Here is a 15,912-nt window from a genome sequence, read left to right as displayed (position 1 = left end):
AAATTAAATTTGAAGTGATCAGTCATAACTGCGCATGCGTTAGTGGATCATGATCAGTTGGCGTATGGTTTTAAGGAATACGCGCTAGGAATTTGTTATTTGAAAATTCTATGGATAATATAGTAAAAAGTGAGGGTTATCATTTTAAATCGTGGTCATAGACCTACATTTATAATTATATATTTCCCAACTGGAAATTCCAATGCGTGTATGAAAAAATCCTTGGTTCAAGACGAACAGCGCTCTCACGCCAGGAAACTGGAACTATATATTGATAAACCCTCCTTGTGCATGATAATGTTTTTCTCACAAAATGTCCAAGCTTGGACAAAATGAACGTAATTTTTTACTTCCACGAGAATTGTTTTCCTTTTTTTTTATCAGATTTGATAATTATTTGTTTTTCATTACTTTTCTACAAATTTATTGTTTTACGATATAAAATATTACACATTTATGACTTATTACGTACAATTTAAACTTTTGTAATTTGATGCAAATAAAACTTGTTAATAATTTCAAAATAATACATTTTACTACGTTTAAAACCGCAGTCATAAGATATAGAAATGTAATCCTGCCATGAATTTGAGGCTTGTCCATACAATATGGGAGGCTGTTTAGGTTTGCAGAGAAATCGAAGGGGAAGGAACGCAACTACAGACAATGGATCTCGTCCGAGTTCGGGTAAAATACGCATAACCAATACTTATTACTAATATGACAATGCTTATTAATGACTTAATTAAATGAAATATTTTGTTCCGTTATGTTATGTTATCTTGTGTATAAATCTCAGAAAATCACATTTTTTATTATTAATTCCTTTAAATAACTGCAAGAAAGTTTTACAAATGCATGTATTATAAATCTTTATAACTAACTAGTTTTAATATTATTATGTTGGTTTCAGTATTTGTACTCGTCCTTACGTTACCTATTAAAACAAATCACAAGAAATAGTGATAATTTAAAAAATCTTATCTCTGTTTACCAATGACTGGTATAATTACATACTAGGAAATTCTCTGACATTTGATGTCTGCTACTAATAATAATTAATACTAATAATTAAATGAAATTAATTAATGAGTTAGTTATTTCAGCATGCTCCTTTGACTCGTTGACAATAATATGATACAGTTCTACTTGTTTCATCTATTCATTTCTATGTACAAACCTTCCCAATCTCTGTAGATAAATTGTATTATGTGTGTAGTAAAAAATGGTGGTAACTTCCAGCATTCTTTGGAAAATGGCACTAGCTTTTTTGACCTGCGATTCTGTGATCTTTAGACTTTTATGATTTTACCTGGATCTGCAATGTATTTTCCTCCCATTGCCTTTACAACTTGCCTCATTTCTCTCGTTCTCCCTCTCTCCATCTTAATTCTGATACTTTATAGTTAGTTTTTATTCACTTGTCTTATTTTTCTCATTACAGTACTTTTGTTTTTTTGTTTTATCGCATATTGTCTGTATTATATCTATTGCCTTTTTAATTGCAAATAAATTAATATTACTACGACATTTCTTCTCTTAAGTTTTCTTAGTTCCATATCATTAGCTATTTATCATATCTAAACATATACATTCTCTCTGTCTAGCTATTACTTTTACCATCTCATTCTTATGAATGTTGGTTGTCCTATTAAATTTGATATTCTAATAATAATATTTATTGTAAATTGTTGTGATCATCATTATTTTATAATTGTGTAGACTTAAAATTATGTCGTTGTTATATTATACTATTTAATTCTAATTAAAAAACATAAGTTCAGCTCGCTTTTGACCAATATAGAAATATTTTTTTTTATTGAGACCTATTGAATCATAACCATCATTACTGTTCAATGTGTAGGGTTACTATATGTACAAGGACATGTTTATAGTAACAGACCAATGCATTGACATTTTTTAAAGTAAAACTGCATGTAAACTAAGTTACAATCAAATACATCAATCACAGGATACTGACTATGTGACAATTTGCTAAATATTATTAATAACTCTCCTTAGTATGACACATTTAGGATCTCAAGTCTTAACTAACTATCTAAACCCTTTTTTGTCGAAGTTAAACATTTTTTTAGCTACATTAAGAAAGTAATTATAATTATAGTAAAGATATAAAATCTACTTGAACCCTAAACCATAAAAATTATACACTTCTTGCATACACGTGTTACGACAACCGGTATGATGACCTTGTGTATATGTATAGAGGGAGATGTTTGCCCGTAATCGGTCTCAGTCTGTTGTTAGCGCTGAAGATGACAACATTGTTGTCGTAACACGTGTACGCAAGAAGTGTATAATTTTTATGGTTTAGGGTTCAAGTAGATTTTATATCTTTACTATATATTTAACCATAAGTTTGCTTAACAGTTTTTTCTAGATTAATTATAATTACTCTAAATTAACTATAATTAGTATAGTTAAAAATATACTGAATCCCTACCTGGAAAGCTGATTGTTAACTTTTGGTATAAAAATAAGCTCTCTTAAGCTGTGCTTTTTTTTTGCTCTTAAAAGTTTTAACATTTTAAAAACATTAAAAAAAATTAAAATACAATTGGAAAGTATCCAATGGTTAGGGTAATTCTTACATAGCTTGTATTCAAATTTATTTTTTTGCCTTTCTTACTCAAAATCAATATAAAAAAAATACTTACAAATTTTAGTACAATAGTTCTATTTCAATTCTAACAATTTGTTGTAACAAAGGACTGTTTTCATTTAAGACTTATGCTTTTTTTTTATTATTGTATTTTTATTTATATTTGAAACACATTATTTAAGAACAAATATGATTTTTTCTACTTCTTTTTAGAATGTTTTAACATAGTTATTCAGACGAAGTAAAAAGTTAATGGTTGTTGTTTATAAAAACATGGAGATGTGTGGAGTGAATAATCGATGACTGATAGAGTTTTCTAGGGAGAGAATTTGTATGGGATAAAGCAAAGAACATATTTATAGTAGTATAATAATAATAAAACATGCATATAATAAAAACACATTTTTTAATAGGTACCAATAGAAAAAACCATCCATTGTGTCACGAGACTATACGTTGGAAATCAGATGTGCCTTTGACTGAAGGTCAATTGCGTAGTAAGCGAGATGAATTTTGGGATACTGCACCTGCATTTGAAGGTCGTAAGGAAATATGGGATGCCTTAAGAGCAGCTACAGCGGCTGCAGAAACAACTGATTTTCAATTGGCACAAGCTATACTTGATGGTGCTAATATTTCAGTTCCTAATGGTATAATTCAAACTTAGCGTCTACCTTATATTATACTGACAATTAATTATGTTAAAAATGTTCTGACATAATTTTATGTTTTTTATTTTATACACAATATTGCAGTGGTGAAGCAAAATGCATGCTCATGAAAGACAGTGAGACATTGCCTACTTTTATTTAATTAAAATAACAAATATTTTTCTTAAACTGTATGTACAGTTATTTACTGTCTTCTCAACTTTAAGGCCTCTCTACTGCAATATTGCTTGACAGATGTTATCTGTATTTAACGTTGAATATTATTTATCTGTTTAAGGATTTTTAACTGAATGCTATGATGAGTTGGGTAATCGATATCAGGTACCAGTGTACTGTTTATCATACCCTATAAATATAGTAAAAGAGGGTAGCGGCAGAGACTCTCCTATTGAACAAACTGGTAAATTTAATATTAATTAGTCTGACTAAAACATTTGCTTAACATAAACAATCTAGACGAGTATGTATAATAAACTTATATGATAAGAGTAAGATTATGGTCATGAAGGCTTGAATAAGAAGTAATTCTATAAATTAGTATATAAATTATTTAATAAAGATCATAATTGAATTATACTATCTATAAGACATATTTTTTTTATATATAGAATACATAATTTAGGATATACAATTTTATTTTATCTACATTTTTAGATAATGTTAATTCATCTGTAAAGCATAAGGATTTTGTGATGTTTTACAGAGATAATTTTAAAAATTAAAATGAATCCTACACATGAAAAATTATATGAGGCTTTTGACATGTCTAAGCATAGACCAATTTGCTTTTGAGTACTCATTAGTTTCAAATTACATATTTTTAGTGTTTAGGCTAAAATAAAAAATCACATTGATATTATTTTAAAAAAAGCTTCCATTTATTATGTTAAACCGTTTTTTCATATAGGTGCTAGAATGGTTTTATATAATATTAAAACTTATCTAAAACCTTTTAAAGATAAATATATTAAAAGTCATAAGATAATGTAAATCCCAAGTAAATTTGCATAGCAGTTATTTTTTTATTTTTTTACTTAGAATCTTTGGATGAAGGCTCTGAAATTATGTTAAAACTTCGTTTATCATCTAATTGCCTAGACATAAAGATGCCACTCATGACAAGAGATACAATAGCTCAAGCCAAAAAGAAATTACAAGTGAGCTACAGTATATTTAAAACAGTCTTTAAAATGGATCATAATTCGTAAAAACATATTATCTAAATTTATATATATATATTTATTAATTTAGGCTAAGGAAGGTATTGAACCACTGCATCAAAGGTGGTTTTTCGGAGGAAAGCTTTTGGGAGATAAGTTGCATATAGACGAAGCCAAAGTTCTTCCAGGTTATGTGATCCAAGTAATCATTAACCCTGAGCCTACTAATGAAAGCTGAATTGTAAAAAAAAAAAAAATAATCAAATTGTTAATTATCATTCTTAATTATTTAAACTAAACGCTTGTCCGTTCTGATTTCTAAAAAGTCAGTAATAAATCAATGAAGATTAATTGTTACAGTTATATTATTATCAACATTTATAATTTTATCAGTGTATTTGTAATATGAGTTATATGACTTTTATTAACTGTTATTGGTTACCTTAAAAATAATGAAACTCTAAAACAAATGAATCTAAATAATATAGACAATAGTCCATCTTCAGAAGAAAAAAATACATTTTGTATATTTTAAATTACTATTTATGAATGAAATAATAAAATCCTAAACATTATTTTAATTTATAATATTGCATATAATAAACTTCCAAAAGTGTACAGTATTTGCGAGGAACAAATTAATAAAAACAAACTTAAATTATCATTTTATTATTGATTAAATTTTTTTTTTTGTCTTTTTGTATTCTAATTTTAATTGTATGTGTAATTTGATTTATATGAATTATATAGTTTTATTATAATTGTATTAATCGCTAAACATAGATGTACAAACCTGAAATCTATGATCAAATTTAATTTTTAAAAATAATGATTTAATAGATGTATAGGGTGTACCTCAATGATCTCGTAGTATTACAATTAAAATATATGTAATCAGACGAATCATTGTGATACACTGTATATTATATAGACAATTTTCTCTTTGTAAATTACAAATGTTATCCAAATGTTTAGATTCAGCAATTATAATAAATGTTAATTGTAATTATTGTGTATAAGGATTTTAAATCTCATCTAAATGTTGTTAATTACTTTATTCATTTTTATGTTTGACCTGTTTTATTTATTTATTAATTATTTATATATATATATATTACCTTTATACATCAGTAAATTAGGTTTTTTTAACTTTGTATTTTTTAGCTTATATACTACTTGGTATCAAATCTGTATGCTTAAATATTATGTTTTGTAAACAATAAAATTACAAACAAAAAACCTTTTTAACTGGAATTACTTATTGTAAAAAACCAGTGATATTATTATTAATAAATATAAATTTATTTCTAGATAAAATTGTTTTGTTAAATTATATCCTTAAAATATATGTTCAAAACATACAAAACTATCTGCTACAATGTAAGCTGAATGAAAGGGTAAACAACACGTGTTGTACTGATATAAAAATATATAATACCTATTACCTAAGAATTAAAAATTTAATTTATTTTTCTTTATACAACATTTTTTTTTTACATTTTGTATGTACTTAATTATTTCTATGATTATTGATGTCCAGTTATATTCTAAGTGTATTGTTTAGTGCTTGACACTTGCGTATAAAATACGTATGAATGTATTTTAAATTTCTGAATTAGCAACAATATTAGTAGACCTTAAACTAATAAATTTCGAACGGTTAGTTATAGTTTATAATAATAAAGTTTCAGTCTTGGATAGTAATAGGTAGTAAATACAAAACAAACACACGTTAGTGTACAAATTCGTAGAAAAAAAATCAATAAATAAAAAATATACAATATAAGAATTTTAGAATAATTTGTAATAATAAAAAAAAACTGTTATTCTATAAAAAAAAAATTAAGTAGGGTCCTCTAGGTATTAGCGATTCGCATCTTACGATGTCCGGGGTTTTCACCATAATTTGTGTGGTGTAAGGGAGAATAGAAACGGGGTGATCTGAGAGGGACAACTTCTTCAGTATCCTCTATAGTTGGGCATAATCTGAATTATAGTGAAAGGATCCCAAAAACCGAACCAGCGGGCAGCAGTATAAAAGACTAATTAGTTAAGCGTTTTAAGCTCGGACGTGCCACGTTTAATTAATCCAAGGATCTTTAGTGCTTTACGGGACATGGACGCAATTTGTTTGCGAAAGCAAGTATTATCGGTATAATAATGACTAGGTCTTTTTATAAAATACAACACGTATATGAAAACTATTTATTAATTATTTTATAAACAAACATGTATGAGTTGCGTTAACGGGGGACATGGATTCGCTCTAGGTTCAATTTTTATAACCAATAAAACCAGTATATAAGTCTGTATATCATTTACTTCATCTTGCAAAGACAAATCGATCTTATATTCTTATCAATGGTCAATGGATCTAATAAGTAATAACCACAGATATATATATAATAAACTAGATTGCTAACTGTATATACCACCAATAGAGAAGATTGAAGCAGCCACTTTCCGCCATCCTGGTGGGAATTAGAACCTTATCACGTGAGAATAATATATGTTTATAACAATCACATATATATATATATTATTGATATAATAATATATATTATATTCATTGATAACACACATAAATCCTACCAGAATGGCAGACCGTTCGCAATCTAGTTTATTATATATATCTGTGGTAATAACTGAGCCTTGAGGATAATTCAACCTTGATCCACACCTGCTATCACTCATGACTCATGAGTACATTAATTTGCTTAGTAACATTGAAAATTAAATCAGGTTTTTTTTTATCAATTATTTAAATGGCTACACTGATCAAAAATTCCCTTCAATAATCCAATGCAAACGTGCTTATATTTTTTCAGTTTTTAAAAAAACTTTTAAGGTTAATATTTTATAGTTTACTTTGGATTCTGCAGAAATTGGAAATATCACTTCCTCAGGACTCGGCGTATTATAATAATAACCAAAAGTCTTGGTGTTAAAGCTTTCAAGTTGCAATTTACAAAATCAGGTGAGATCTCAGTAATTTTAATCGGTATAAATCGTTTGATGATCTTATTTTGTGTTCTTCATGCCAAGAATACGTATGTAATTACTTAATTTTTCCACAGACTTATAAACAAATATGGATAAACCAGTAGTCTTGTCTAGAGTTTTGAAAGTCTTAGGCCGTACTGGATCGCAAGGCCAATGTACTCAAGTTAAAGTTGAATTCATTGGCGAACAGAATCGTCAAATTATCAGGAATGTCAAAGGGCCCGTTCGCGAAGGAGACATACTCACACTCCTCGAGTCCGAAAGAGAAGCCAGAAGACTTCGATAATGTGAGTTACAATAATTATACTACGGTGAAATATAGTGTGATGGTAGACCTCTTAAAGTGTTGCCGAAACAGATTTTTTTTTAATTATACCTAATAGCATAGCAACCGATAGTCTTTAAGTAATAAATATATTAATTGAATATATATATTACTTTGAATCCACAAAAGTTTTAACGCATTCAAATATTTATATTTTTATGGTTTTTAGGAAGTTATATTTGCCAGTAATATGGCAGCAGTTTTTAAAATTATTTTTCTGTATTACATTATTTTATCATAGCTACTATAAGAAGAGTGTATACCCAACTCAATATTCCAATCTTTATGTGGTAAAGCCTAGACTAAACTTGATGAATTTTATGGTTAGCATTTTACACACCAATTATAAAAAGCTTAAACGATAAAAACACTACATACATATTAAATCACTATATCTTTTTAACCGATCGAGAATGTGAAATTTTTTAATCAGTACCCATGTAAAATGCTATAGATTTAAAATAAAAATTAAAAAATAATAAGACTTGTACCTTAGAATGAATCAAGATGGAATTGTACATAATGTACAGTTAATAATATTTTTTTTTAACATGGCTATAGTAATTTAATATAGCTATGAAAAGTTCAACAAACTCATCGAAGAGTTAACTGCAAATATTAAAAAAATATATTGAAATAATTGGTAACTAGTTTTTTTTGAAATTATTAAACTTTATACCCAGTTTAAATATTAATTTCATTTCTTATCTTAATTATTAATATCTTGTTCCCGATATTAATTCTTTTTATTCAGAAAGTTCTAAAAAGAATTAATTACATTTTTTTTTTTTCATAATTCCAAAATTAGAAAAATTATTTTATTTATTAGTTAAATAATGCCACTCTTTTAAGTACTTGTTTGAAATTCTAATGTTTTCTTTATATTTATACATTTTTAAGTATTTCTGAAATTTAAAATGAACGAAATGATGAGTTAAACATTTGAAGGGCTACGGGGAAAAAAGATAAGTGTCAATTTTTTTTCATTCTGTGAAAATCAAGTTTTTAATTTCAAAACGTAATACATTTTGCCGATGCCTAAACTTCTGACGGTCATTACTCTAGACTAATCTGTTTTTTTCTGTGGTTCGAGCACATAAAAGATATAATACGTCAATACAAATAATTTGATACCAAAACCTCATTTTCAAAAAAAATTAACATTGATCTTTTTCCCCGCAGCCCTTTATTTGCTTTCTATTTTTAATGTATTACAATTTTAATTTATCTAAAATTACAATTTGCTTTGGTTGCAGATAATTCAATGGATATGCGTTCAAGTATAAATATTAATCATAAGGTGACAACTAATTTGTGACAAATGACATTGTAATAAATATGTCTGAAACACATTTGCATTGAACGTGTTTTTTATTGTTTCCTTTCCATTTCTCCTCCAGTTAATGAAAATAAGTGTTACCAAAAGTCAAACAAAATTTAACACAGTTCAAATCGAAGACTGGCCACTTTTTAAAAATTTTCATTACAGGTGTGTCTTGCAGCAATTGTGTATAACAAAATAATTTAAACTGTATTGAGACTTTATATCTAAAAAAGCCATTCGTATTTTATAATATTTTAAAACATAAATACAAAAAAAATGTACAGCAAAATACTTTTAATGAGTATCAATTATTATATCATTAGTGTAACATTATGTTGTTAAGTCATAATCGTCTGGATGATAAATCTCTGACAGTAATCTGTAAACATAGGAAGGAGATTGACCACCACTGGAACAGATATAAAATAAATAATTAATAGTTCAACGATTAAAAACGTAAGGAATATTTTAGTATTAGGTGACTGGTGACCTATTTAATTAAAATAACATCTAAATTTGTAAATCAAAATATACTTAAAATATGTAATTGCATTTTATAGTAATAAATATTAAAATCCGTTTAGTAGCTATAACCCACTAAAAAGTATTCATGTTTTGTACATTGGAGGAACGGTCATCAAGACACCTTATTTTTTTCTTTGTAACAGGCTTAACAAGCAATGGTTAAATAAATATAACAATTACTTGTTAAAGATAAATAATGTCACATTTTCCGGAGGCACATAATCATAGGTTGGATTGTAAACATCAACTTTTGAAACATCCGAATCGGAATAGTTGAAAACGCCAGCCGGTGAAACAAATTCATTAAACGCATCTTGATTGTACGAGCACAAGTAACGTGTACTCAATTTGTACATAGGTGCTAAGACTATTACCTAAATTGTAAATGCAAATTACAAACATTAAATAAAATTAAAAAAATAATTGAAACATTTAACGTTACGGGCACAGAGTAATGACGAGCAGCTAAAGCTACAGCGTGACAACTACTAAATGTCCTGAGTCCACCATTGGCCATAACGGAGTCAACTCCAATTATAACTTTATTCACTCTCGACATAATTCCAAACATTGTAGAGTCTGGAATTAAGGTAGATTGAATTTTATGCTTTGAGAGACTTAATGCCAATTGTTTGCCCTTAAAAATAACACAAGATTAGACCAATATCTTTTTAGCTATGTACAGACACAATGTTTAAAATAAAGAAATAACATTATAAAAATATAATTACAGTATTTATTGGAGCACAGTCTGTAATAAATACTTCAAAAGTACGATCTTTAGCGGCTTCTTTTAAAAACATTTCCACGTCAGAAGATTTACCCACTGTCAATATGATTTCATTGGAATGAATGTGCTCACGAGCTTGTTTTGCAATATCTTCATTACTTAAAAAGCATACAAAATAAGTAAAAAAGTGAATTTCTGCAGTCGTAGATCAAATTATAGTAACTTAAGAGAACGTAAGTATTTTTAGAAATTTTAATATTTGGGTATTGGCGACGGACTGATGATGTAGCCAAAAAGCACATTTGTCCATAAATCATCACATGATTGCAATGTATAGAACATCTAGGGCTTATTAGGCTACATGATGATGATAATTTATAACAACTTATACTTATTCAAATTTTATTTTTTTATTAAGTTATTCCTTAAAAAAAATGTTACTCAGTTGTATGTACTACTTCTATTTTATTTGTTTACCTTGACTCTATCTCCATTTGAAATTCATCTAAATGCTCAAATATTGATAACTTGAGTTCAGGGACTTCATTATTATAATCATCTCTATCATCCTCTGACGTTACAATTTTATGTAATGAATCTTGCACATCTATTTCTTCTTCTGAACTCTGTTAAAATTAAAATAAATCATACATATATTTATAATGTAATCACTACTAAGCATAAAATTGATTTTAGTTACTTTTCTAGCTGCAGTATATTCTTCTCGTACAATATTTAATATTCGCCTAACAATGTTGCCAACAATAAATTGTAATGGTAAAGCTGAAGTTAAAATTAATCCATATTTTCGTAATTGTTTCAACAATTCTCTGGGTAATAAACAAAGTGAAGTTAGTAGTTATTAATTATTAGAAATATTGGTCAGCAGAATACAGAATTGTTCATAATTTAAATTTTAACAGTAAAAATAAAAGGTTATTTTGTAATAAAAATATACACTATTTAAAAATGACAAATTATTATTACTTTGCCGTCGACCATTGAATCGTATCAATAAAATGCCTGAAGAGTTTTAATGTTTCTTCAGCAATCATGTAGTTATTTTCCCATTTCCTATAACGATTACGTTGAATCATAAAAATGCCAAATTAGAAATAGAGCATACACTTACTTCCTTTTTATATTTGATACGTAATTGTCTAAGAGTACTTCATGCTCAACTACATCCATATTTTTTTATTAATAAAATTATGGTATAAATTATAAAGTAATCGTGCGTATAAAGAAAACTATTTAAAATAATAATTCATTAAAAAAAATAATGTAAATGAAAATTTCAGACATTTGATTTCCGTTATCATTATTGTCCTTATCAATTTTTGATTTTATAATCACCAAGGTGAATTTCACCTTGATAATCACAGAATTATAATCATCTTGGAAATACTAATAGGACTCACGTATGTTAAACTATGGTGTAACTTGTGATAACTTAAAAACTCTTAGGTTATGAAAGTTAGAATAACACAAGTTGATGCCATACGTGAGACAGGTTATTTTTTACATGATTATCATCATTCATCATAAAAAAGATTAAATTTCAAGAAAAATAATCAATATTATAATAATATTTTTGAAAAACTAAAATTAAAAGTTAAGAGCCCCAAGTATTGTGACTTGTCAGTAATTCAGACTTCAAAGTAGAAATGAGCCAAAATTACTTGTCATATTTTCCTGCATTTTTGAGGCTAATATAAATAAAACCATGAGCCAATTAAAAATATATAAATGGCCAATATTGTTTAGTAGATATAAACTTAATTTATGTCAGTCTGACATAGTTTTACTAAAACCTCAGCCTTAAAAACTTCAAACAGTGCAGTTAGGATGTATCAAAATATCTTTACAAATAAAATATTAATATAATACATTAAAATATAGAATAACAACTAAAATTTATATTACTAAATTATAATTGTGACTTATTATACAATATAAATGTATAGGTATTTTAAGTTCTTAAATAATTTTCAATTGGAATATTAATTATAAAACTACTTTTCCATTCCAGTTCTTGTTTTCCTATTTAAAAATTTGTACAAGTATGTTATCCTCTTTTGCATTTGAGTCCATTTCGTCGGTCTAGCGACTGGATATATACCATGTTGCAGCATTTTTCTTTTCCTCAATAAAACTTGAAATTCATTGCCTTTTACACCTCGTAACCAAGATGGTACATTATAGAGTACACGCACAGGGTGTACAGATCCGTCTCCTAATATATCTATGTAGTCATTTTGCCCAAATAGTGCCCGTTTCTCACTCCAAACATCTTTTGGTCTATATATTGGCATGGGCAATTTAGATTCATCAGCCGATCTTGGTAATAAACCAGACTGAAGTAATGTATTATCGTTGTAGCCATAACGACGAACTACAGGACGGGCACCTTGTAGATCTTTCCAGTAGCGATATCGAACAGGTTGAATGTTAATTTTTGGACTAGTAAGTTTAAATTTGGTCATTATTGATTGAAGCATAATTACTCTGTAAATATAATAATAAATAATTGAAATTGATAAATATATAATAATCATACACACAAGTAAACAAGGTTACCCTACTAAAAGAATTTATAACTAAATAAATTGTACTATCAATAAGTAATAACAGCATTAGAATACCAATTTAATGAACATTTCTAATATTTCAGAGCAGCTATTCTTTTAACACAATATTAAAATGATTACCCTTTAAAGCCTAAAAACAACTGATACATTAATGGGGTTACTTTGCACAATGGTATAATTTATACCCAGTTTTATCATTAAATGCTATTGGGTGTATATATTTATTAGGCTTAACAATGTTGATGAAATTAGTTTTATAATCTATATAAATACACATTTATGTTACATTTACCTTTTCAATATATTTGTTTGTAATATTAAGTAGTAAAACCACGAATATTTAGTCTATTTTGGATATAAAGTAAATATGCAGAATTACAGAATGTTTTAGAGTTTGAGACTGGAAAGAACTAATGAGTAATAATTAAGAATCAGTAAAATTTAAGTCTTTTTAATTAAAAAAATATATATTATCGTGATTAGAACTGATCGTGTTATCATATCCAGAGCGGAACACCGTGGGATGTGGTACAACCGGGTTGCTACCACTTTTCCCAAATTGCATAAATTACCAATGTCTATGTCGAGTTTCTTATCACTTTGCACACATTCGTTTAAATTCTTAGGCAATCGGTAATCTCGCAAAAGATACCTTATAACTATTCAAATTAAATGTTTTAAGGACATAAGTCAATTGTTGAGATACAATATTGCACATATGTAGAATGCCAGAATCTCAATAAAAATTTAAAAAGTAATAAATCATAACGTGTTGGGCGATAAATATTAACTAGGAATTCATGTTTAAGTTTCTTGAAGATCCTTAATAGCTATTATAAATTTATTGCGTAAATTATATACCTACTTCTATTTTAAAAGAATAATGAAACTTAATTTATGGTTTGTATTCACTACCTATTTTCGGATATAAATCAGGAATATTCACACTACCGCCGTCCGTCGAACGAACCCGTTATATCATCACACTATAATTATTATTTGCTTGCTTTTAGCTTTGGCTAAGAAGCCAAAAGTATTCTTATACTAATAACTAACCACTGTAATTGTATCAACTTAATTTAATACACACAACATTCTTTAAAACCACACCGAATCACCAACGAGTTAATTTTTTTGTTTTTTATTCGTGTGACCGTCCCGCGATAACCCATTTTGTGCGCGTGGTACCCGTCCCGCGACAATACGTCACGGGTACATTTATTGGTAATATTATTTCTCCTTCGTCTAAGGCAAGCATGTGAGTATAGTCGGAGCAAAAAGATTTTAGTGTTAAAACTTCGAACGACCAAGTTGCGGTTTTAATCTTTTGCTAACGGTTTTGTTACGACAAATTAACTTGTATACGCTGTTATTAAGTTATAATTGTAATCAAAATAATACTTCTAACCTAAGCCACACACCTATCAGGTTTATCTTTGGAAATACGTTCGAAAAACATGTCTGTCTAAATTCACACGGATTTGCTGGTGACTTTATTAAAATTAGTAGGAAATCTCATTATTTAAATTATGTTTTAATTATTATATCTCTAAGATGGCGGTTGTCAGCGGCAATACATTGCTCTCAGAGGGGGACTTAGAGTGGCCGGCACGCCGCACGCTTCCATGAATTGAGCATATGCGATTTTTTTCTCTGGGGCTTAATATAAGGTTTTTAAACATCGCTACCTTAGAAGACGTGAAGGAGATATCATAGAAGAAAATGCGGCCGTACCGTGTGGAAACGCATCGAAGATCATGTGTAAACTTCAGAGATCGCCAATAGCAATGTATTGCTGCTGACGGTCGCCATACTGGAGACATAATTTTAAAAAAATGGGATTTCCTACTAATTTTAATAAAACAAAACGCCTTTCTCTATGTTTTACCGTTCGTTATTTATAACCCCTCAAAACTCATCAGTCGGCTCCGCCGCATCCTGCATGCATATATCTACAATACAATTACAGCATACTCTACTATACACATAACATTAAAACATGTGAGAAATGAATAATAAGTATCTACGTTAATACCAAAAAATTAAATAGTTTTTTTGAAATAATGGCGGTTTAATTGTAAATCTACCTTGATATGTTACCTAGTAACTTTACTATCAGATAATATAAACAGCGTATTGAGTATAGTTACTATGGCAACTAGAGTTAAAACTACCAACAATATTGCAAATGGGATACAGTAAGATAATATACGTTATTTTTATTATTTATATTATCATAGATATTGTTTTACTTTCTAAATATAGGAAAAAATATGTAAAATTATTTATTAAACTATTAATCCAATGCGCAAAATTGGGTAGGTTGTATGATTCTTGCATGTTTTTTGTTTTACTATATAAAATAAATCATATAACAACAGCCAGAAAAAAATCGAATCTTGTTTTTATTTCATGAATTTACTATTAAATACCTACATGTTATACAATAACACTCACATGTTATTGATACTTTACTTATACGATTAATTTAATACATAAATAATAATTGACGTACATGAGAATTAATAAAAATGGACGACTCAGATGTAGAGCTCATCGAATTGAATAGCAACCAGTGCGGTATGTTATCGAAATCATCTTCCAGAGAATACCTTTTAGAAGTAAGACATTGTATTTTTATTATGGTTTTAATGCAATCGATTAAATGTATCAATCAAATTCATTAAATATTTGTAATAATCAGTTTATTTTTTGGGAATTTATACAAAAATAAAATAAAATATAATAACCTTGAAATATTTTAAGAAATTGTTAAACTAATTGATAATTGTAGTAAAATTTCCACTTTTAAAATAACTTGGTAAGATTGTAAAACATTGTGGTTTAGTTACGCTGACGTGAGTTAAAATTTAAAATTTAAATTATGAATTTTGAATTTTTTTCAAAGTTATTAACCTAATTTGGAATTAAATCTGAATCGATAACCGTATTCAAATATA

At 27.6% G+C, this 15,912-nt stretch overlaps 4 protein-coding genes across 7 annotated transcripts; 2 read left to right on the top strand and 2 right to left on the bottom strand.

Annotated features, from left to right (window-relative positions):
• Nucleotides 1–346: 346 nt before the first annotated feature.
• On the top strand, nucleotides 347–4,732 carry LOC126833770 (ubiquitin domain-containing protein 1). Its single transcript, XM_050565296.1, has 5 exons — nucleotides 347–687; nucleotides 3,037–3,273; nucleotides 3,572–3,694; nucleotides 4,333–4,451; nucleotides 4,546–4,732. Exons 1-5 carry the CDS (start codon nucleotides 609–611, stop codon nucleotides 4,690–4,692), a joined length of 705 nt encoding a protein of 234 aa, XP_050421253.1. The 5' UTR covers nucleotides 347–608; the 3' UTR covers nucleotides 4,693–4,732.
• A 2,553-nt stretch (nucleotides 4,733–7,285) lies between these two features.
• LOC126833743 (40S ribosomal protein S28) lies at nucleotides 7,286–9,140 on the top strand. Its single transcript, XM_050565252.1, has 3 exons — nucleotides 7,286–7,431; nucleotides 7,532–7,744; nucleotides 9,039–9,140. Exon 2 carries the CDS (start codon nucleotides 7,546–7,548, stop codon nucleotides 7,741–7,743), a length of 198 nt encoding a protein of 65 aa, XP_050421209.1. The 5' UTR covers nucleotides 7,286–7,431; nucleotides 7,532–7,545; the 3' UTR covers nucleotide 7,744; nucleotides 9,039–9,140.
• A 172-nt stretch (nucleotides 9,141–9,312) lies between these two features.
• LOC126833742 (translation initiation factor eIF-2B subunit beta) lies at nucleotides 9,313–11,670 on the bottom strand. 2 transcript variants are annotated; one of them, XM_050565251.1, is made up of 9 exons: nucleotides 11,494–11,670; nucleotides 11,349–11,435; nucleotides 11,062–11,191; nucleotides 10,839–10,987; nucleotides 10,363–10,519; nucleotides 10,074–10,268; nucleotides 9,812–10,005; nucleotides 9,399–9,515; nucleotides 9,313–9,330 (listed from the first exon to the last, which is right to left on the bottom strand). In XM_050565251.1, exons 1-8 carry the CDS (start codon nucleotides 11,550–11,552, stop codon nucleotides 9,437–9,439), a joined length of 1,050 nt encoding a protein of 349 aa, XP_050421208.1. In that variant the 5' UTR covers nucleotides 11,553–11,670; the 3' UTR covers nucleotides 9,313–9,330; nucleotides 9,399–9,436. The 2 variants fall into 2 exon arrangements, with proteins under 2 accessions (XP_050421208.1, XP_050421207.1); XM_050565250.1 differs by lacking the exon at nucleotides 9,313–9,330 and having other exon boundaries at nucleotides 9,386–9,515.
• A 588-nt stretch (nucleotides 11,671–12,258) lies between these two features.
• Nucleotides 12,259–13,433, bottom strand: LOC126833351 (39S ribosomal protein L51, mitochondrial). 3 transcript variants are annotated; one of them, XM_050564626.1, is made up of 2 exons: nucleotides 13,245–13,433; nucleotides 12,259–12,869 (listed from the first exon to the last, which is right to left on the bottom strand). In XM_050564626.1, the coding sequence occupies exon 2, from the start codon at nucleotides 12,860–12,862 to the stop codon at nucleotides 12,377–12,379; it is 486 nt and encodes a 161-aa protein (XP_050420583.1). In that variant the 5' UTR covers nucleotides 12,863–12,869; nucleotides 13,245–13,433; the 3' UTR covers nucleotides 12,259–12,376. The 3 variants fall into 3 exon arrangements, with proteins under 3 accessions (XP_050420583.1, XP_050420582.1, XP_050420584.1); XM_050564625.1 differs by lacking the exon at nucleotides 13,245–13,433 and adding an exon at nucleotides 13,073–13,174; XM_050564627.1 differs by lacking the exon at nucleotides 13,245–13,433 and adding an exon at nucleotides 13,007–13,119.
• Nucleotides 13,434–15,912: the final 2,479 nt, after the last annotated feature.

The sequence above is a fragment of the Adelges cooleyi genome, unplaced genomic scaffold (assembly GCF_023614345.1).
Source record: "Adelges cooleyi isolate 19-005CV unplaced genomic scaffold, UGA_ACOO_1.1 ACOO_flye_CR_arks_rails_tigmint_CR_PRNA_2, whole genome shotgun sequence".
Lineage (NCBI taxonomy): Eukaryota > Metazoa > Arthropoda > Insecta > Hemiptera > Adelgidae > Adelges > Adelges cooleyi.
Note: the sequence above shows the minus strand (reverse complement) of the source record. Positions and strands in the feature narration are given on the sequence as shown.

What these genes read in the sequence shown, in the direction of transcription:
- LOC126833743 (XM_050565252.1), top strand. Translation starts at nt 7,546, where the DNA reads ATGGATAAACCAGTAGTCTTGTCTAGAGTTTTGAAAGTCTTAGGCCGT.
- LOC126833770 (XM_050565296.1), top strand. Translation starts at nt 609, where the DNA reads ATGGGAGGCTGTTTAGGTTTGCAGAGAAATCGAAGGGGAAGGAACGCA. An exon ending in TGGATCTCGTCCGAGTTCGG is followed by an intron (nt 688 to 3,036) that starts GTAAAATACGCA and finishes ATTTTTTAATAG; the next exon opens with GTACCAATAGAAAAAACCAT. An exon ending in AAGCCAAAAAGAAATTACAA is followed by an intron (nt 4,452 to 4,545) that starts GTGAGCTACAGT and finishes TTATTAATTTAG; the next exon opens with GCTAAGGAAGGTATTGAACC.
- LOC126833351 (XM_050564625.1), bottom strand. Translation starts at nt 13,101, where the DNA reads ATGTATCAGTTGTTTTTAGGCTTTAAAGG. An exon ending in TTGTTTTTAGGCTTTAAAGG is followed by an intron (nt 12,870 to 13,072) that starts GTAATCATTTTA and finishes TTATATTTACAG; the next exon opens with AGTAATTATGCTTCAATCAA.
- LOC126833742 (XM_050565251.1), bottom strand. Translation starts at nt 11,552, where the DNA reads ATGGATGTAGTTGAGCATGAAGTACTCTTAGACAATTACGTATCAAAT. An exon ending in CAAATGGAGATAGAGTCAAG is followed by an intron (nt 10,520 to 10,838) that starts GTAAACAAATAA and finishes ATGCTTTTTAAG; the next exon opens with TAATGAAGATATTGCAAAAC. An exon ending in ACATTATTTATCTTTAACAA is followed by an intron (nt 9,516 to 9,811) that starts GTAATTGTTATA and finishes TATCTGTTCCAG; the next exon opens with TGGTGGTCAATCTCCTTCCT.